This window comes from Protopterus annectens, chromosome 6.part0 (assembly GCF_019279795.1).
Source record: "Protopterus annectens isolate FY-2018-M chromosome 6.part0, PAN1.0, whole genome shotgun sequence".
Lineage (NCBI taxonomy): Eukaryota > Metazoa > Chordata > Ceratodontiformes > Protopteridae > Protopterus > Protopterus annectens.
The window spans coordinates 825,774,653-825,796,758 of record NC_056737.1 but is presented as its reverse complement, the minus strand read 5'-3'; the positions used below and the strand labels follow the sequence as shown (position 1 = coordinate 825,796,758).

The following is a 22,106-nucleotide window of genomic DNA, read 5'->3' as shown; positions in this document are numbered from 1 at the left end:
GTGGCCTGTTGCTACACTGTTGCTTTTTATGGTTCAGCCTGTTTGAACTTCTGGTTGATGCTTCTTTGTCCAGGCCCATCAGGGAGTTTATGTGGGACTATGAATAACATCCATGTGCTAGTCAGCCTGGTTGCTTGGCCAGGTTTATGGCGATGTGTTCTGCATGGCTAACATGAAACACAGACTTGTCATTTTTCAGATTTATGATGCAGGCTTCAAATTCTTATGCTAGCTTTCATGTCATTTTTGTTTTAGCTTGCATGCAGGGTCTCTGTGCCATTGTGTTTTTTTAGAATGGTTCAACGATTTCCCACACCCATGAGGACAAAGATCAGGCAGATGGTGGGAACTGATTCAGTTGGATTTCCCCATAGGTTATGGTTCTGGCTTCAGTGAAAAGGCATTCCGTGTCCTTGTTGCAGTGCTGAGTGAAGGATGGACGTGGGCGATCGCTTGTGTCTAGTTTGAATTTTGTTTGCTGACTCCATTGACATATCTCTCTCTCTCATTAAGTAGTTTCTTTTAGAACAATGGTCATTTTGTGGGAAATGTCATGACTTGTTCTTGAGCTCTTCTATCAACAGTGTGGGTTTTGGACTCTGTGTGGATTGCTTAGTAAATCACAGAGGTCTCATTCATTGTACTGAGTTGTAAACGACAGCTTCCACAGTCTTTCTTTTGCATCCTTCAGATCTTCCATCTGAAGCATAACTGCTTCATCTTCAGGTTTGCCTCCATATAGGGTCCTGGTTCTTTTCCTGGTTTAGTACCCAGTAGATGGTTGAAGGTGGTGGTTCTGACCATTCTTCTGGTTTTATTTTGGATCCTTGGAATGGGCACGTCATGAGTAAGACTATCCATGGAAGCTTTCATCAAGGATGGGATGGGATGGTATGCTGTCATGGCTTGGATATTCCTACATATCCATTAGCTGGAATCACACATGAACATTTTAATGTGTTAAGTCTTGTGACATCACTGGTTTGTCATTCTCTACTCCATGCTCTTCTGAAACAGAGAAGAAATATCTTGGAAGCTGCCTGATTTAGGTTGATGTGTTGGCCCAGATGTATTAAAGGAGGCTTCCTTCCCTTGCAGGGTATGTATGCATACATGCATTGAACCAGAACGGTGTTTACAGGACTTTGGCTCAGACTGGAGGACAGAACAAATTTATTGTGATTGGAGGTATGCTGTCCTCTTGAGTGGGTTCTGAATCTGGTTTTCCCATTTTCTGGGATTCTCTGCATGTCTACACATTCTCTGATTGGGGCAGTGTATGGCATTACATGCCATTCGTTTTGTCGAAGGTCCTTGTGTAGTACTTGCATGCCAGCTGAGTTCTTTGTCTGAGCAGTTACATTTTACTGTGGCTTTATCACTTAGCATAAATAGGTTTGTCTCCAGGGTGACACTGCTGTGGCTGTGTAGACTTAGTCTACATTTATGGTGGATAGACAGGCTAAACTTGCCCTAAAAGTGCTTCTTCCTGCTGCTTCTGTTTCATGTTTTTCTACTACTGTTGCTTTTCCCGTTAAAAGGCCATTTTGGAAAATTAAGTTGAACAGACCTAAGGAGAAAGAAGAAAAGGTGAGAGAAAGAGAATCCAGAAAGAAATTAGATTTTTCTGCTTCAGACAAGCCAGCACAGAAGACTAAATGCCTTCTGTTTCCTTGGCTTTTTCCTTGGATCCACAATTGGAACCTCTTCAGTGCCAGTCCCTGGCTTATTTGGCACTGATATCTGATCCAAATTTGTCCTGCCAACTTTTTTTTTTTTGCTGCACATTTGCTGATGCCATTCACTGACCCTAGGAGCCACCCCAGAGCTGGTGTTCTCCCCGGAGCCATCACTACCTCAACGCCAGTCTCTTAGGCATCAAGACTCAGTGTCTCAAGGCTCTCCTGTAGGTCAGCGAGGTCATCTCTGAGGATTAGAGAAGTATTCTGGGACAAGATGATGGGGACAGTTTTACAGGCACAGATTGATTTGGGAATCATTCCCTTCCCTTCTGCTCCAAGGATGGAGAGGATTGCACACACTGCCCCTTTCTGGTTGCTGTTCACCAATTTTCCCTTTGGAGAGCCAGTGGTCTTGGATCCAACTTCTTCCATTATAGTTTCCCATTGGAACCAGCAGCCTGGGTTACCTTTATGGCAATCTGTGACCTTGACATATTTGACTGATGCTGTCTTGAAGCCAAGAGGTCTGGGTCAACTCTGGGGCTTTTAGAGCTGTCCCTGCCACTTGAGATCTCAGCTCTTGACAGCTTGACGCCTGTCTCAGCCTTAGATCTAGCTAGGTGGATAGTGTGGAGGCTTCCCTTAAAGCCTCTGATTAGAGAAGGTTCTTAGTCTTCTGGGTTTGGCGTTTAAAGTCGTGAAGAGTATCCTGTCCAACTTGGGGGCTGGGGAGACCTATTCTGTCAGATCTAGCCTGATCTTTCAGTATTCCTGCTGCCTATGTATCCCATTGTCTTGAACATGGACAGCCTTTAACTTGAGGCCTTGAGCAGCACTGGATCCAGCATCTCCTGAGGCTTCTGTATTTCTTCCAGAATCCCCTCCTCTGGAGAAGCACAAGAAACATCATTGCAACAGGAGACACACAGACTACTTTCCTTAGGAGTCATTAATGGAGATATTTTTCTCTAATCAGTAGAAGGGGGAACAATTTTGTGCATTGAGTGGATGTATGTAAGCAACTGTGGTAGAACATTGAGGAAGCTTAATCTTTTAAGGCAGTCTGTTAATTTGTTTTTCCTTTTTATGAAAGAAAACCAGTGTTGCTTTTAACTAAACAGACCCTTTCTAAGTAGCTAGTGAATTATTCTACCTCTTTTGTAAGTAGGGCAAACGTTTGCCTGGGGAGATTAGGGCTCACTCTCTACTCAGCAGCTACTGTTGTGACTTTAAGAATGCTGCTGCCCAAAGCATATGTAAGGCTGTTACTTAAACATCCATTCATTCATTCTAAAAACAGTACAGACACAGTGTCATTTGTGCAGGAAGAGAAAATTTGCTTTAGCTGTCCTGTCAGGCAAGCTATAGACTATATGTTATTCACATTTGAGAGACTTGGTTGACTGTCTTGTGTGATCACTAATGTAGAAATACCAAAATTTGAACTTGGCTTATTGTATACAAGGGAGTTCTGTCCTTTCCCAGAGATGCATTGCTCTCCCAAATTTGGTATACATAAGTGGCAGGGGTGTGAGTGGTAGAGGGACTTCCTCCTGCAAAAACAATATTGTGTGTGTGCGCGTACGTGTGCGTGTTCTCGTGTGATATTTCTCATTATGACTGGGTTGAGTGCCCATAATGTTTTGTAATTGCACCTGTGAGATTCGATCATACAGTGAGCTTATCCACTCATTGCTGGTACCTGAACTTGCACAACTTCGTTACTTCCTGATAAACTTTAATGAACTGCTAATGAATGAAGTCCATTTATATAAGTACACTCAGCAGAATAGCTGTTGAATAATCAAGTGCTTCAGGGTATGTTCCCTACTCCCTTCAGCCTCACAAACCTACAAATGTAATGGATCTGATTATTTTATTTGTAGCTATTTTTGTACCAATTATGCATTTAATGACTGTTTTCGATTGTTTTAATAAATTAGTGTTAGTATGTAGTAGAATGTTGCTTTCCTTATAATAGGCTCTGTTTTCAATTTGGCTTTTCCATTTATATTCTTGTACGTTTCCTGAGAGGTACTTTTAAATTTTGAAGTCATTTTGTACGATACTTTTATTTAGATTTTTATCAGCATCATTTGTTAATTTTGAGTTTTCAGGGCTGTTTCAGCCTTCTTCAACTATAGCATAAAACTATATGCTGCCACTTGCTACTGAAGAGCAACAGAGATGTGAATGGTCTTGTTCTGTTTCTGTATTTAGTCTCCCTGTAATGATCATGCACATAGGAAAAGTTCAGGCTAGAGAACTGACATATGCTTATGATTTTACTCCGTACTTGTCTGTGAATTCCTGTAGCAGTGATTACTATCTGAATCTGCTGTCATGGAGAGTCTGTTTATACAGCCGTACTTTTAAGTGCAATGTATGTATTAAAACATACATTGTTGCATTGAAGCACCTGTTAAATATGATGTATTGTTTTCTGGCAGTTTCAGGATATTACAGTGACAGCAGTTTTCCTAAGTAAGCACAGGAGCAGAAAATTTGGACAAAGGCCCATTCAGGGAAGTTTATTTAAACCTTTTTTATTGTCTGTATGGGGAAGGGTGTTGTGCCTCTCCACACAACCCCATGTATTGGACTGTTTATCCCTTGCATCCTTTTACTTACTGTCCCTAAAGTCAGGGTCCAGAATCCACTGTGGAAGATGTTTGACGACCCCCCCCCCCCCCCCCCCCACCTTCAGCCTGTTCCAGTCTAAGACAAGCCCAGAAGAAAAGGCAGGCTCAACTCTTCACTGTAAGCCAAGTTTCTCAAGGAAAAAAAAAAACATTGATAGCCCCACAGCAGCAGTCCAGCCTCTAGTATCGGACTGCTCATGGATAAGATAGTTGGGAGGCTCTCAGAGTTCATCCTAGCTTGGAGAGTTCATCACCAAGACTCGTGTTTTTTAGATGTGATAATTCTGAGTTGTGTTCAAGCTCACAGATGCTCATCAAGAAAGAACCCTTCAGAAAGACTGGTACATCTCGGTTGATTATTTTTATTTACTTTTTTTTTTTTTTGAGCAAATCCATATCTAGGGGTTCTACTGTTGGAAAGTGTCTGATAGTGCCACTCTGTATGATGGATGCCTTTTAGCACATAACTGTGCTGGATATATGCAAGAGATTCAGCAGCAAGAATATTTACCAGGGTGTTGGTCATGACAACCAAAGTCTTGCAGAAGGATCTTTTTGTGCTGTTCTTGGATGATTGGCTGTTGGTAGCCCCATCTGGGGTCGTTAGGTAAGCATTCCTGCAGTGAGAAGTACTGTGGTTGCTGTCTCTGGAGTAATCATTAACAAAGAGAAGCTCACTTTTTCACAGAGTACAACTATCCTAGATGTTTGAGCTGTACACCTTCCAATGTTAGTCTTTTCCGCTGTTTAAAAGGGTTCAGGAGATTTTTGCACAGGCTTCTTGGCTGAGGGCACTCTGCAAGGAACATCCCGAGATAACTGCTGCATCTTCTAGGCTTGATGGTTGCCACAGTTTTTATAGAGCTGTTTAAATTCTTGAGCATGCATCTGTTTTATGAACTGGGGCATATACGGTTATACGGCTACCACATACTCGCAGATTTTTTTTTCTTGATGTCTGACACCTGTGTCTCTACCCTGAAGTGGTGAACAGTTCCCAACAAGCTTTTGGTAGGTCTTTCCTTCCTTCATCTAAACCCAGTGCATATTTTGAGAATATACTTTTCCCTAATGTTTTAAGAAGCCTATTTTACCTCCTTCATGATTCTTAAGTGTGATCCTTCCAGGCTCCACTTTAGTCAGGACACTATGGGTAATCCTTGTGGCCTTAAAGGCCTTGTAGGATGAAGCAGCTTCTGAGTCTGTCCTTATTCATTCTGACAGCTATTTTATCATGTGGTGGGGGGCTTGTTGTTGTACCTTATTTTCTGGGAAGTCTTGTTTGCTGACAGACTGATGCCCATTGTCTATGACCCAATACCTGATAGTTTGCACCCAGATTAGTTGAATATGTTGGTAGTCTTCGAGTCATTTATGCACTACTGTTCTAGAACTGTGGACTTGGAATACATCTGGCCGTTTTCTTCCAAGGAAAGGGCTGTTCAGCAATTAACCTCCTCACTTTTGGAGTGCTGTGGTCCTCCTCACTGATTTGCTTGGTATGGCAGGAATTGAAGGAGGTGACATAGACATCCCTTGATATGTGAAATTCCTGTGTACTTTAGACACCATCCATGATAATTTCATACTTCATTGTAACGATTGGGGAAGATGGACTAAATCTCAACTCTTGTCATCCGTATGGTTCAGGAGTTGGCTTTAAGTATTATGATCCTAATGATGCATGAAAACTCTCTTGTCCCTAACCAGAGATGTTCCCAGTGGCAGAGACAGAAATCAGCTTCATTTCTGGAATTGTCTCCTGCTGCATTTGCAGACATATTGATATTCCAGTTATGTCGCCCAGCTAAGAGGTTATGAAGGTTGCTAGTAAGACTTCCCGTCCACTTGACAGGCCGTTGCCCCCAGGTGGAAATGGTTCTGTATGCAGAATAAAACCCTGTACTTTTCCCAGTCTGTCAACTTTCAAGTAAATACTGACGTACTTCAGGTGCCTGTTTGGTTTGGTGTTCATTTATTCTATTGCTAGCAAGCATGTGTCAGCTGTTTCTGCATGTCATGTCTTAAAAGAGGGAAGGATGGTCTAGCATTCTGTAGTGAGACATTTCCTTAAAGGATTACATCTGCATCCTCCATTGTAGAACACCTCCTCTACTTTGGACCTGTATTTCATGATAGAGAAATTCTGTCTGACATTGTCTCTTGGCATGTTGGTGAAGGGAACAGAGGGGAAGAGGAGGTGATGGGTAGGTATAGTGTTAAGGAGAGGAATGTCGAAAGTTCGATGGTAGTGGATTTTGTGAAAAGGATGGATATGGCTGTGGTGAATTCATATTTTAAGAAGAGGGAGGAGCATAGGGTAATGTACAAAAGTGGAGGAAGATGCACACAGGTGGATTATATCCTATGTAGGAGGGCCAGTGTGAAGGAGATTGGAGACTGTAAAGCTGTGGCAGGAAAAAGTGTAGTTAACATAGTATGGTGGTCTGTAGGATGACTGTGATCAAGAAGAGGAGTGTTAGGGCAGTGCCAAGGATCAAATGGTAGAAGTTGAAAAAGGGTGATTGTGAGTTGGAGTTCAGGGAAGAATTAAGAGAGGCTCTGAATGGCAGTAAAGAGTTGCCAAATAGCTGTGTAACTACAGCAGAGCTGGTAAGGGAAACCGCTAGTAAGGTGCTTGGTATGACATCTGGACAAAGGAATGAGGACAAGGAGACCTTGTGGTAGAATAAGGAAGTACAGGAGAGTATACAGAGAAAGAGGTTGGTGAAGAAGTGGGATTGTCAGAGAGATAAAGAAAGTAGAAAGGAGTATAAGGCGTATGGTGAAGAGAGATATGGCAAAGGCTAAGGATAAGGTGTATAGAAAGTTGTATGAAAGGTTGGACTCTACGGAGGGAGAAAAGGACCTGTACCGATTGGCCCGGTAGACAGAGGAACCGAACTGGGAAAGATGTGCAGCAGGTAAGGGTGATAAAGGGTAATGGACATGTACTCACTAGCGAGGAGTTTGTGTTGAGCAGATGGAAGGAGTACTTTGAGGGGCTGATGAATGAAGAGAATGAGAGAGAAAGAAGGTTGGATGATGTGGGGCTAGTGGGTCGGGCACTGAAATAGATTAGCAAGGAAGAAGTAAGGACAGCTATGAAGAAGATGAAGAACGGAAAGAATGTTGGTCCAGATGACATACCAGTGGAAGCATGGTGGTGTTTAGGAGAGATGGCAGTGGAATTTTTAACTAGATTGTTTAATGAAATCTTGGAAAGTGAGATAATACTTGGAGTGAACTGTGTTTGTACAGAGTTTTAAAAATAAGGGTGCTGTGCAGAGCTGTAGTAACTACAGAGGGATAAAACTGATCAATCACAGCATGAAGTTATGGGAAAGAGTAGTGGAAGCGAGGTTAAGAAGGGAGGTGATAATTAGTGAGCAGCAGTATGGTTTCATGCCTGGGAGTGTTGATGGAGAAGTATAGAGAAGGTCAGAAGGAGTTGAATGGTGTCTTTGTGGACTTAGAGAAAGCATATGACAGGGTGCCTGGAGAGGAGTTGTGGTATTGTATGAGGAAGTCGGAAGTGGCAGAGAAGTATGTAAGAGTGGTACAGGATATGCACGAGGGTAATGTGACAGTGGTGAGGTCTGCGGTAGGAGTGACAGGTGTGTTTTAAGGTGGAGGTGGGATTACATCAAGGATCAGCTTTGAGCCCTTTCTTATTTGCAGTGGTGATGTACAGGTTGACAGACGAGATCAGACAGGAGTCCCCTGGGACTGTGATGTATGTGCATGAGATTGTGATCTGTAGTGAGTAGGGAACAGGTTGAGGAGACCCTGGAGAGGTGGAAATATGCACTAGAGAAGAAAGGGATGAAGGTCAGCAGGACTAAGACTGTGTGTGTGTGTGTGTGTGTGTGTGTGTGTGTGTGTGTGTGTGTGTGTGTGTGTGTGTGTGTGAGCATGTGAATGAATGAGAGGGAGGATAAAGGAATGGTGAGGATGCAGGGAGTAGAGTTGGCAAAGGTGGATGAGTTTAAATAGCTGGAATCAACAGTTCAGAGTAATGGTGAGTGTGGAAAAGAGGTGAAGAAGAGAGTACAGGCAGAGTGGAAAGGGTGGAGAAGAGTGTCAGGTTGGGTACCAACCAGTAAGAGTGAAAGGGAAGGTCTACAAGAGGGTAGATTAGTGAGACCAGCTATGTTATATGGGTTGGAGATGGTGGAATTGACAAAAAGCCAGACGTCAGAGCTGGAGGTGGCAGAGATAAAGATGTTAAGATTTGCATTGGGTGTGACGAGGATGGACAGGATTAGAAATCAGTATATTACAAGGTCGGCTCAGGTTGGAAGGTTTGGAGACAAAGAAGCCAGAGAGACGAGATTGCATTGGTTTGGACATGTGCTGAGGAGGGAGGCTGGGTATATTGGGAAAAGGATGCTAAAGATGGAGCTGCCAGGTAAGAGGAAAAGAGGAAGGCCTAAGATGAGGTTTATGGATATGATGAGAGAAGACATGCATATGGTTGGTGTGACAGAGCAAGATGCAGAGGACAGGAATAAATGGAAACAGATGATCCACTGTGACAAACCCTAATGGGAACAGCTGAAAGAAGAAGATTCCATCTGTTAGCTTAGTGACACTGAACTCTCTCTTGCAAAATGGCATTTCTTGAGACCATCACTACTGCTTACTGGATCTCAGAGCTTCAGGCCCTCACCAACAGGTAGCGGTCTAGTTTTTCATAAGAATCATACTTCCCTTAGGACTAATCATTTTCTTCTGAAAGTGTTCTCCAAATTTTCCCTTGAATCAGTCCATACATTTCCCTTATTACTTTACCAGTGCAGAAACCAGAAAAGCACTGTCAGCTTAGGTTCTTATGGAAGCATATTCAGGAGTTCATAGGTTCGTAGATATTTGATAGGCATGCAGTCCAGGAGACTGTTATGGACCCCAGCCCACATTCCCAGTTGCTCCATAGCACTTTCTGGTTAAGTGACTTGTTCAAGATCATGCATTAGGCAAATGAAGGCTGAGTTACTCAAATCCTTTGCTACAGAATGAAAGTAGCCTGGTAGTAACTCCTAGCATTAGCCCTTTGTAACTCATAGCATTAGCCCTTTGTGCCATTTGCTAGACTGAACTTTTGATGTCCTTCCATTCACGTGTTACAGTTTTCCTAACAATTGGGATTCCCTGCCTTGGCAGCCTGACATCTGGCCAGTGTACAATAGACTACTATTGCTTTAAGGTATGCCGTACATCACACACATGCTCCTCGCATAGTGTAAGCCATAAAGGTGACATCTGGACATACCATCCTCAGAACGTCTTTGCTGCCAGTCTGAACACCTTTCAGTCACTGGTCTGCATGCCTGCGTCCTGTTTGCTGTTGTCCAAGCCATTGCAAATAAGTGCCTCATTGGGGCTTTGTTTTTTCTCAACTTTTAGTTGCTTCTGGGGGTTAATGTCATCCAGGAAGGGTAAATGCAAGTGCAGGAGACAGATTCCCCATAAAGACTGCCATAGACAGTGTTTATTTTGCCTAGGTGCCTCTCATGACTGCAAGTTCTACTCCATTTGTAAGGGTTTCATACCGAAGACTCTGTGTAGTAGGCTATCTTCCCTAGCATTGTATCTAGAGAATCAGCGACTCAAGTGTCTCGCTCAGGATACTATGGAAGGAACTTTCTGCCCTGGGGGTCAGCAGTTGGGGAGGAAGAAGGTTAAGCAAAGACTGGAATCTTCTGCTGTCCAGCCTCTCCGTTGGACATTTCTTCAGAGGTCAGTGAGAATCCGGAGGTTTGCCTAGCTTTTCTTGTCAGATTCCTCTGCCACGACTGAGTTGGAGGCTGGTGGGATACAGCTTTTGGCACGTCCAATGAGGCTTTGCAGACATCCTTTTTGGATGGTCAAAAGAAACCATGGTTGATTATTTCCAAGGGGCCTAGGCTTGTTCCTCAAAGTTTAGTTAGGGAAAAAGTCCCAGCTACTGTTATTGAATGCTGTCCTGGGTCATAACCTTCTATGTTTTACAGGACAGGCATCCCATTAAATAAAAAACAAAAAAACTAAACATCTGTCCTGCTCCTAGGGATCCTCAGAGTGAGTGTCAGGCTTTCACTCAGGGTTTGTTTAATGTGATGGCATTAAAACCTGCTCATGGGGTTTATGTTCCAGTTCCCTCTTGGTCCTCTACTTCCCTTAAAAGCCCAAGGGAACAGGATTCCTCTGAGGAGAAGTGGGATTCTGGTCCTCTACTTCCCATAAAAGGCCAAGGGAACAGGATTCCTCTGAGGACAAGTGGAATTCTGATGAGGAATCCCTTGCTTACTCTTCCCAGATTCCTTCTCCTCTGAACTGTGGATCAAAGGAAGAGGAATCTAACAGTCCTGGTCCTCCTTTCAAAGAAATTTCTTTTGGGGGGACAATCTCTAGGATGATGGAATTTTTTTAATGAAATTGTGCTCAGGTCTGTGAAATCTAGAAGAGGTACTATCAGTTACTGCAGATGGAATTTCCAAAGCCTTCTGCTATTTCTCTTTGTTGGATGCATTTTACAATGCCTCTAAAGCTCCTGATTCTCTGCCCCCTGCTTCCAGGAAACCTTATAGGTTTTATAGGGTGCCTGAGGACTGTAACTTTTTGTGAAAATGTCCTGCTACTGAACCCTCATTGGTGTATTTAGCTCTGACAAGCCCTCTCATTTGTTTTCTTCGTCCAAGTTACTGCCTTGTGATAAAGATAGTAGAACCATGGAAAGGCTAGGTAAGAAAGTTTACACTTTGGCTACCTTGGCTTTTATGGCTATTAATTATCCGACCCATATGTCCAGGTATGTGTTGAGTCTTCTTTCTCAGGCTTGTCAGGTTATTTCTGATCTCTCAAACTCTGAGAGAAAAACTTCTGCTCTTTCCCTATTAGGGACTTCCTGTTAGGTGGTTCTTCATTCCATCAAGTGTAGTTATGATGCAGCAAATGCCTCTTGTAGGGCTGCTGTTTTTGGTTCAGTGTTGAGGTATTCTTGGCTTCAACTTCAACCATTGCCTGAGGATATCAAGGCTAAGTTAATGGATGCCCCTTTTGATAATAAACACTTTTTGGAGGAAGCTGCTACCGGTTTGTTTGTCCCTTCAGGATAAGAGGAAGACTTTACAGGAATATGTGCTTGTCTCTCCTGTTCCTAAATTTCAAGGAAACTACTGCAATAAACCTGCCTTTGTTTGCAGGCTATCTCACCCTCCTACTGAGGGCAAAAAGAGTGGCAAATGGGCTTCTCCTGCTAAGGCTACTCAGACTTCAGGCTCTCTGATGTCTTCCTTTCTGGATAAACCAGGTGCTGTCTGACTATCATTACTCAAGGTTTTTGGGTTCTTTCCATTATTCGCCAGGGGTATTTCATGGTGTGGAAATCCCATCCTCCTTTTTATGGAATTCCTCAGCCTCCTGGGGAACAACTCCCTTTTTTTCCCAGAGGTACTTTGAGACCTTTTGACTTAGGGTACTATTCAACAGGTGCCTTTATCCCAAAGGGGGAAGGGGGTTTACTCCAGAATGTTTCTAGTTCCCAGAAAAGAGGGTACATTGAGGCCAATTCCAAACCTTTCTCATTTAAACACTTTTCTGAAAGTGCCCACTTTTCTTGTGTTGTCCCTACAGACTCTGTTTCCTCTCTTGCTTCTTCAGGCTTATATGGTGTCTCTGGATCTCAAGGATGCTTATCTCCATATTCTGATCCATCCTATTTTCAGGAAGTTTTTGCATTTCTCTGTTGCTTCCTGGCATTTTCAGTTCTTTGTTTTGCCCTTTGGTCTTTCCACTGCCCCGAGGGTATTCACCAAATGCCTTGCTCCTATAATTGCTTTTTGCAGGCTTCAAGGAATCCAAGTATTTCCTTACTTGGATGACTTGCTAATTCATGCCTCCTCTCCAGAGATCCTGTTGCAATATCTTCATTTTACCATTTCCCTTCTTCAGAGCCTGGGGTTCACAATAAACTTCAAATAAATCCTCTTTGATCCCTTCTCAGGATCATGTTTTTCTAAGTTGCAGGATTCAGACTATGCCTATGCTGGTATCCCTGCCTCCTCCCAAGGCCTTAACTCTCATTTCCTCCTTTCAAACTGTTCTTCCTTTGGTCTCCATTACTACAACGAAGTTTCTGAGAGCTCTCGGTTTCATGGCATCCACTATTCCTATGCTCTTCTGGCCAAACTCCACATGAGAAAATGTCACTGGTTCCTGAAGGCAGTTTGGCGTCAACTTGCACATCCTGTACATTTTGTTGTTCTTCCTTGTCTCAAGAAGGAACTTCACTGGTGGATCTAGCAGTTATCTCTAAATTCAGGACTCCATTTTCATCCCTCCTCTTACCTCTCAGGAACTGTTCACAGGTGCTTCAGATGTGGGATGGGGAGCAGTTTTTGGCTCCCTAAAGGTACAGGGGGTGTGGTTGCCTCTTCAGCAGAAGGAGCACATCAGTGTCAGAGATGAGAGCTCGTCTGCTGGCTTTTCAGGCTTTTCATTCTGTCTTCTCCCCAGGGCCTCTCAAGGTATTTACAGACAATACCACTGTGATGTGGTATATAAACAAGCAGGGGGGGGGGGGGCAACATCTTGCCTTCTTTGCCGGTTGGCACTCCTGGTATGACATCTTGCTGTCCAATATCAAATGACTCTTCAGGTGGTTTACATTCCCTCGGGTCAAAAAATTGTGGCAGACACTCTGAGCAGGTCCGTAACTCAATCCCACAAATGGATGCTTCACAGGGATGTGTTTCTGGACATTGTCCACCAGTGGGGTACTGCTGTAGTAGATCTTTTTGCCTCCCCTCTGAACAGACAACTTCCTGTGTCTTGTGCCAGAGTCCCAGGTCCTGTCGTATGGAAGGTGGATGCTTTGTCTTTTTCTTGGAAGGGATGTTTCTTTGTGCATTCCCTCTCCTTCCCGTCATTCCAAAAGTCCTGTTCAGAATTCAACAGGAGACGCTCAGAATCTTGTTGATGATTCCCTAGACATCATTGCTCCCCTCTTCTGTATTTAGCCAAGGATAATCATCACACGTTACCTCACAGGGTGGACCTACTCGCACAAGATAAGGGATCTCTCATCCATCCCCACCTGTCCATTCTTCAACTGACACTGTGGGTGACAGGATTTTGATTCCACATAGACACCTTTTCTCAGAGGATATGCTTAGTGTCCTGCAGGAGGCCAGGAAACCCAATATTGGGAAATCTTACTTTTCCAAATGGAAGAGGTTTTCGGTGTGGTGTCTCTTTGTCTCTCTCTCTCATATAACCTGGATTCACTTACTGTGGATATTTCTTTGGTTCGTTCTTATTTGTGTGAATTGCTCAGTGCTGGTTTGGCTTGTTCTGTTAAGTACCACTTATCAGCTCTCTCTGCTTGTGTCTACCTTTCTCTCCTCCTTTATCTTCTGGATTTGAAGCTAAACAGTTCCTTAAAGGTGTCCTTCATATTAGACTTCACAGGAAGCCTGTTCCTCCTCCCATGGATCTTAATTTTGTTTTGGAGAAGTTGACTCAGGCTCCTTTGAGGCTGCTGCTTCCGCTTCCTTGCGACATTACTCTTGGAAGACTATTCTTTTGTTGGCCCTTACTTCTGGTAGATGGGTGTATGAGATTCAAGAAGTTATAGATTGTCCTTTTTTCATGTTTCATAAGGACAGGGTGTCCTTGCATACTAATCTAACTTTTATGCCCAAGGTGGTTAATGAGTTGTCTCTTAATCAGTCTGTTCATTTGCCTACCTTTTCGCCTCTCCACCATCGGCCAGTGAGAGGGTGCTCCATACTTGATATACATATACAACTCAGATTTTATTTGTATAAAACTAAGTGTATTAGAAAATCTGATCACTTGTTTTCTTTTCATCCTAGGTCCCTAGAATTGGCTGTATCCAAACAAACTATTTCTTCTTGGATCTCAAATGTTATTTCTTTTTTTTATACTTTTTATGGTAAGAGCCTTCATTCTTCTGTGAAGGCTCATTCTACTAGGGCTGTAGCTTCGTCAGGTGCTTTTTTAAAGGGTTCGGATACTAACTCTATACTTGAGGCAGCTACCTGGACTTCTGTGCATACTTTTACCAAGCACTAGAAGTTGGATGGAATCTCCAGAGCTAGAGATGGTTTTGCTAGGGCCATCCTTCACGGCTTCCTAGAGGGCTCTGCTGGTCCTTCCTCCTCCCAAGTTTTTTCTTGAGGTTTGGCACTCTCCCAGTCATTAGGAGTACTGCAACACATGAATGGTGGGACATAGTATAGTTGTCTTAACATAACAGTAGATGTCCTTTCCTTCACTGGTGCAGTATTCACTCCCTCCCTCCTCCCCCTGGTCCATTTCCCTCCTGCATGTAGTGGTTACCTGTTGGTTTTTCTTGGACTTGCATTCCTACTGGGGCTGTCTGTTCTGAGGATGGTACATCCGGATATCACCTTTATGCCCTACTCTATGTGAGCAGCATACATGTGACTTACGTCGTACCTTAAGCAACAGTAGTCTTTTGTATACTGGCCAGACTTTGGGCCGCTGAGTCAGGAAATCTCAATCGTTAGGAGTATTGCAACAGAGAAAGAAAGGACATCTACTGTTATGGTAAGATTTTACACAACGGTACTTTCATCTTGTTTTCTACAGTCTTGTCCTTTGCTCCAGAGAGAAAATGACACACAGATATTGGTTAAACCCTGTCTAGGTTGTTTACAAGCAGTGTCATCCTTTTTCATCAGATAGTCAACTGCCTGTTGGAGATTGATGAGACCCTACTCTCCTCCAGTAGAGGAGTACCTTTGTCTTGTTCTTGCTTCAGGAATTTTTGCTGTGGTCTTAAGCACACAGCTTTGACAAACCTGAATATCCTGGCACAGCAGCAGGAGTTCGGCTTCTTTTGATCCCACAGTACTTTTAACTCAGTCTGCTGAATGTGGTCTTTGGGATGTTTTTATATGACAGTCTCCACTGTGACAATTCCTGTTTTTTTTTTTTTTTTTGTCTGCCCTTTTGCAGGACCCCAGGGAAGATTCTTCATTCAGTAGAAGATGTGTACTTTATAATTTGATCTATAAGAGAACCTTCCTTAATGGATCAGAGATGCCCTTCCTCTGCCTCACTTATGTGTAGTCAGTTCCTCTGTACAGTCTCTGCTTTTAAGAGTTTCCTTTGCCTGGAAAATATTTCTCAAATACTAGTTAGACGTGCAGCTGTAAAACTGATGCTTTTTCTTGATTTGCAGTATTTGCAGGGAAATGTTCTGTAGTGACTGGTGTGCAAGTTGATAGACTTTTGGGATTTGGATAACCTGTTGTAGGTTGCTGAATTATTGTTGGTGGAAAAGAAAAACCCCAGTTATAGAGCCCATCAAGGAAGATCTTTGAAGATCATTTGAAGAATAGGTCTTGAATGTTTCTTCTTGTTTTTGTAGTTCCACTTTATAACTCTTGTTTGTTTCTGAAATAGGATGAATTGGACTGGGGAAGATCCCACTACATTCAGATCAAGAGGATTCGAGAGGTAGGTGGTATACTACAAGTATGAAAGTTTCTAACTGAAGTGCCACTGTGAAACTAATTTGTCTGTACTTGTCTGTAAGCTTGTATTTGGAAACAAGACTTTTTAGAGATGAAATGTATTCGTACTGAAGGGTGTCCTGGTTCATTTGGCTGTCTAAGCTGATTTCAACAAAAGTTTATTTGTGGGTTCTGTACAGTTCATTACAAAAACATGGTAGAGCCAGCAAACAGTGGACAGTAATCCATTTATTGATCAATAAACGGATTACTGTCCACTGTTTGCTGGCTCTACCACGTTTTTGTAGTCTTCTGATGTTTCTGAGCCGTGCAGTAGCCGTACGTGCAGTGGGCTGACTGATTTCTTCTGTACAATTCATAACAAACTGAACACTTACAGAATTTTTTTAAAAATCTTTAATTTCTGCTTACTCAGAGTATTCCATGGAATTCGTGCAGTTTACCTGTGTTTTTTAGACTCACTCTAGAATGAGGAGGGGAGGCAAAAAAGGGGTTTGGCTGGAAGGTGGTCCATGCTGTTATAGTCCAGATTCATAAACGTGCAAATTAAGGAAGTAGAAAACTAACCTATGACACAGATCTCTGACTCTACCATCAACTAAATCAGTTGCTTTAATGTCTGGATCCAGGTTTTCTGTGGTTTTGAGCTCACCTGCTATCAATAGGCCAGTTTGTGTCCTGTTGTCATTAAAAGGCTTCAGGCATTACTCACACCCAGAGATTGGCTACTAGTCTTGCAGCTCTTGAATCCAGGACCATGGAACAGGTTTTCATGTTTATAGACAGGTCTCCAAATATGTTTGTCACTTGTTTTCCCAAAGCAAAAAGCTCAGCAGTGAGTGTCCCGTGCTGGTCCTCCTATGCCCCTGTGGGTTTCCAGTCATGTGGACTGAGTTAAACTTCAGAGCAGTTTTATGCTTTTAGGGATATGACTGAGTAGTTAAGGGAGTGCACGGTGTGGAAGTATTTTATGCCATCTTTGGTTCTATGTTAGCTTTGGATGCTAGCATATTGATTTAGTGATTTTTGACACACAGAGTCATTCAGCCAGCCCTATTATGCGACTGTCAATTCCTGATGCACCTGTCATGCAAAGGGGCCTCTGATCTGCTCCCCTGATTATTGGTTGTCATTCCTCTAGAGTTTGAGACCTTATCTGTGTGGAAATCTGAAGTTATCAAGATCTCTTAGATGAATAAATACAATGATAGTTTTTCCACTGAATCATTTCTGAATGACTCCTTTTTTGTAGAACCTCTCTTTACTAACAGTCCTATGGCCCTAGCCATTGGTTCAATTATCCTTTCCTTCAAATGTTCTTTAAAAGTGCCTTTATTTGTAGTCTTGGAGCACCAAGATAGTATCTGTCTCCAGGAAGACTAACTCTCACTCTGCCCTTCTCCTGGAGGGGCATGCCATTCTTTGTAAGCACTTTGTAGCTCATTTCTAATACCATTGCCAAGTATATACCAAAATGTTTGGCGAGTCTTTCACTGGATGAGAACTCTTTTTGCCAAACTTAAGTATACCGCTTTTATCTCTTCTCTCTCCAACATTCTCAGTTGTCCTAATTCTTGTGTTATATTAAAGTAGTTTTGAATTTCCTGATCTTAGCATTAGGAAATTAAGAATCATGTGGGGGGAAAGCCTTGCTTCTGAGTTGTTAAAACTTTCTAGAACTGACTGAAAAAGTACCATGTCTCACTGCTTCACTCTCCAGTGCACTTTCAGCATACAAATTGCTATGCATCTTCTGTAGTTTAATTGCTGCTATTTATTAATGTAACAAATGCAGCATTCTTAGGACCATAGATGTGTACAACAAGGGCCCTTATAAGTCCAGCAGTACAACCCAAATGTGACCCATAAAATTAATTTATAAATGGGATGATTTACTTGACTGCATCTGTCCTTCAGAGACACAGGATGCAGACCAAGGGTGAGTTTGATTAGGCATTCATTGATCCAAGATGCTCTTAAATAAGGGATAAGTGAGGAACTCTGATTCACTTGGCTGGGGAGCCTGTTCCAGAGAGGGTTTTATTTTTGAGAAAATGAAGGTGGAAAGATTCAAACTCTGTATCCTTGCCACAGGACGTAATTCATTAACAAATCAGAGCTTTAGTCGTCTGTGTTAACTTCCAGAATGTATGCAATGACTAGCAATATCTGAATGTTGACAACTGCATAATTTACCGTAGAACTAGCTGCATAGATAGTCGTATAACCGAAACCGAGCAAAGGCTGAACTTGCGTAACTGAGCAAGATCTGCAAACTTAACCTGAATCTGTTGTCTTGAAAGTGTACGTATTGTATTACTCCTCTATAAAATTACTCTGTCAAGTTTCACACATCTCTTCCGTCTTGATTCAAAGGCTTTGTTCCATCCCTATAAGATTTATTATTTCAGGTTTCTATCTGTGAATGCCTGGTAACTGTCTTTCTGTATATCTGTAAGGACAATCTAACAAATAAAATGTACACTTGAGAATCTGTGAGTTCCGTGCATCTTGTCCTTATCAGTGTTTTGGCCTGAAGGTTACTAGCTCATCTTTCTACTGACGCTGGATTCAATAAAGCTGTGCATGTAAAATATGAAATATAAAACGAAGATAAAGGCCTGTTTAAAATGGCTGCATTTCAAAGCCAATGTAAAGAGAATATTGTATATATGTAGGATTTATTAAAAAATATATTTATGTAAAGTCTGTTCTAACAGAGTCGTAGTTGAATACGATTATTCTTACATAGGTACTTAAGCTTCATAATCCAGATTTATTTTGGCTGCTCTGATGCCCTAAGTGGAGAATAAGCTGCTGAAATGTGCATGCTTCAGATGGCATTGTTGAGGTTATCATCCTTTTAGAACGAGTTGTCCTGTTATCCTGGGTGTCCATTAGAAGAAAAAGGTGCTTTTGGGGGAACCCTCTCAGGAGATCATTGAGGAGCTACAGAAGAGAGAAAAGGTACAATAGGTATTTATGGGCTTCCTGTGCCCCTGCTTCAGTGCCAGAACACACTTGTTCAGGTAGCCTTGCTTTTGTTTGACCTGGGTTCTAGTTTAGGCTGAGAAATGGATGTGGTTAAAGAAGGACACTTATTAAACTTTACCAGTTTTTAGTAAGGATTTATCTTGCATCGTTTGTCAAGAGGTTTTATTATTTTTTTTTTTGCTAGTCCTGTGCCCTGAGAGCTTTACCAGCGTATGCTAATTGTGGTGACATAATTCTTGCAAGAGAAAGGTCTTCTGTATTGACATGCCTAGATGACTGACTTGACTGTTCCTTTGAGAGACCTCTTGGTGACCATGACTTGGCTGTTTGATATAACTGCAGTACTTGAAAGGGGCCATCGGGTAGGAGACATTTGTTCTTCCTGCATTGTGAAAGATTGATTTGATCGTGCTAGATCTGGACTGTCCCTGTGACAGTCCTTTGTTCTAAGAAGTAGGCGTAGAAGATCAGGGATTTGTCATTCTTGGGGCATAGTGGTGAGGAAATGCTCACACTGTTCTGTGCCTTTTTACCTAATGGCAGGCACGATTTATGTTGTTCTTTCTGGCAGACTTCCCTGTGGGTATTCCAGCAGACATTGCACTTGAATAGTAACAGCAACCATTGCTTGTTTGATCTTTTGCTAGTATTGGACTGTTGCTTGTACTTGAACTGGTGAAATCTCATACTCACCTGTAGTAGTGTTCCTTCCCTGAGTTCTCTCACTCACTGGTTCTTACATCATATGCCTGATTGACAGATTGGAGACCTCAACTTTGCCCTTCTCTAGTCCAGATGAATTGGATTAACCTCAGAAGGTGACTTCTCATCTATGTTATGTTGCACTCACCTGCAGTAGTGTTCCTTCTCTGAGTTGTCCCACTCACAGGCTCTTGCATCGTATGCCTGATGGACAGATTGGAGACCTCAACTTTGGCCTACACTAATCCAGGGGAATTAGAGTAACCTCAGAAGGTGACTTCTCATCTATGTTTTGTCATTATAGTTTTTGCTTTTCAGACACTGGAGGATGTGATGAGGCCAGTCTGTCTTTTGGCATGTTCAGATGATTGTGTAGTGGCTCAGTTGCCTGAATAAGTGTGGGTTGTGCACTGTTAAGGTTACATTCAACTTCAGCTTTATTAAGATGCTTTAAAAGCAGTGTTAAGATTTGTCAGCAAAATACGGGTTTGTTTTTATTTAACAGCTGTAAAACAATTGTTCTGTCAGAAACTTAAAATGTGAGCCACAGTTATTAAATGCTGCAAATCAGATACTGCTAACTTTATATTCTCACTGCATCGGTCTAATCAGTAAAAAAGGGCGTGTTACCATGAATATGAACTTTCTCGCTATCTCCATTATCAACTTGGTGAATATGGCCATCCTGAGCAAAATTGCATTATGTTTACTGGCAACCAGCTAATTAACATAACTTATTAGTTTGAGAAAGGTGGATTTACACAATGCCACTGGCGGCAAAATTTTCACATAAAAGCACTCCTGATGTCATTCAGGTTGTCATTAATATATACTGTGCACCCATCATACACAGCACCAACTTTATCTCTCCCCCCAAGCCTCCCTTCAGGGCCCACATAGGCTGAGGCACTTAAATATAACCTTCCTAAACCCCAAAGACCTCTTAGATGAAGCACACATAAATATCCTCAGCAGCCTCAAATGCACTATTTAAAAAACAGCACCCACATCAGTACATAGAGCCACATCTCCTGGATCTTCTAAGCCCGTAAGGCAAGCCACCACACAGCCCGATATTCTGGTCATTCGAGACTTCATTGACATTCCTCTCACCAGGCTGAGTAAGGAGAAAAATAATGGTAATTTGCTTATATGGGTCCAGGATCCAGCTTTTTGCACACACACTCAGGTTATTGGACCACACGTACTAATATAACTTGGTCATAGTCCATGTGGGTAAAAATTACTTTATGTACCTCCCTAGACAATATGAAGACAGATGACATGGAGCTCTGAATGTGTGTACCAGGCTGGTATGAGCCTAGCACTGAGCAGCATTCTACCTTCTCCAAGAATTATGCCACAATATAGAGGATATCTGACTAATAACTTGGTTTCTGGTGTCATTCTAAGGGGATGCAATATCTGTTAATATGGAAGGAGAATGGTCAACAGAGCACTCTGCTTTGCCAGACGTGGTCTGCACCTTTCCCCTCTAGGCTTTCGAATATTAGCTAAAACCTTGTCCTCCCCCAAAGTGCCTTTTTCAGGCAACTCCAAACTGATAGTACTTCCAACATAGCAAATCAAAACCAAGAAAATCTAAAGGTGCTGCTTCTCACCCTCGAAAACGTTGATGTCTGTGTAAGTCACTGAGACATGGTTTAAAACCATGGAGGGCACCTTGGCAGTGCAACGCTATAATGTCTTCCATATTTAGACCAGCTAGTACACGGGTGGGACAGTGCACTTCAGGTTCTCTATCTTCAAATAACTGTAGGCAAACTCCCATACCACTTCCGTGCATGCTACAGGTCCCCCGCTATGACTCAGGAAACCCATAACACATATTTAAGCTAACTAGAGACACTCACCATCCAGTCCAATACCATATTCATGGATGACTTTATTCCACTTTTAACTGGAAATTATATGTGACATCAAGTATACAGGTATATAGATATTCTTGGATTTTGTAAGCACAGAGTCCTTGGGCCAGCTTCAGTATGCCAACCAAGTGCACAAACATACTGGATCTGGTTCTAACTAATATGGGAAAGCACTGCACATCCCTAGTGTAATGACCTTGGTCAGAACACAAAACTGTCTCCTTTGAAGTAAAAATAGAACATGGAACGACAGCTACTTGTAGGCTAACATCCTACTGTTAAGTGATAACCTGGCAAAATTTTAAGCCGCCCTAAACCCTGACACTATTGCCTATGCAGAAATGTTCACAGAAACCCTGCACAAGCATGTTAATAGTTGCAAAGAGGCAGCTGTACCTACCAGGGATAAGTACAGAAATCACTCAAAAAGCAATCCACCCTGGTAGAATGACAACATCAGTAGCTGTATAACAAGGACGAAAATCATGGCAATAAGGAGGTGCGTTATCCAGCAGAATAAAGGCACTCTCACCGAACTAAACAGCTCATTAGACAGTCTACCAAAGCCAGATTTGAGTTAAATTTGGCTTCCCAGGCCAAGGACAAACCATAAGGCATTCTTTAGCTATGTCCGCAACGTCAGAGACCGTACACAGTTGTGTGCAGAGCTCATAGTTAATAGTTCCACCA

General features: G+C 42.4%; 1 protein-coding gene across 1 annotated transcript in view; it reads left to right on the top strand.

Annotated features, from left to right (window-relative positions):
* The window catches only part of TDRD9 (tudor domain containing 9), a 2,841,455-nt gene that overhangs the window by 895,042 nt on the left and 1,924,307 nt on the right, over positions 1-22,106 (top strand). The window contains exon 20 of the mRNA XM_044074496.1: positions 15,761-15,814. Coding sequence (XP_043930431.1) covers positions 15,761-15,814 — 54 coding nt within the window. The remainder of the gene's footprint in view (positions 1-15,760; positions 15,815-22,106) is intronic.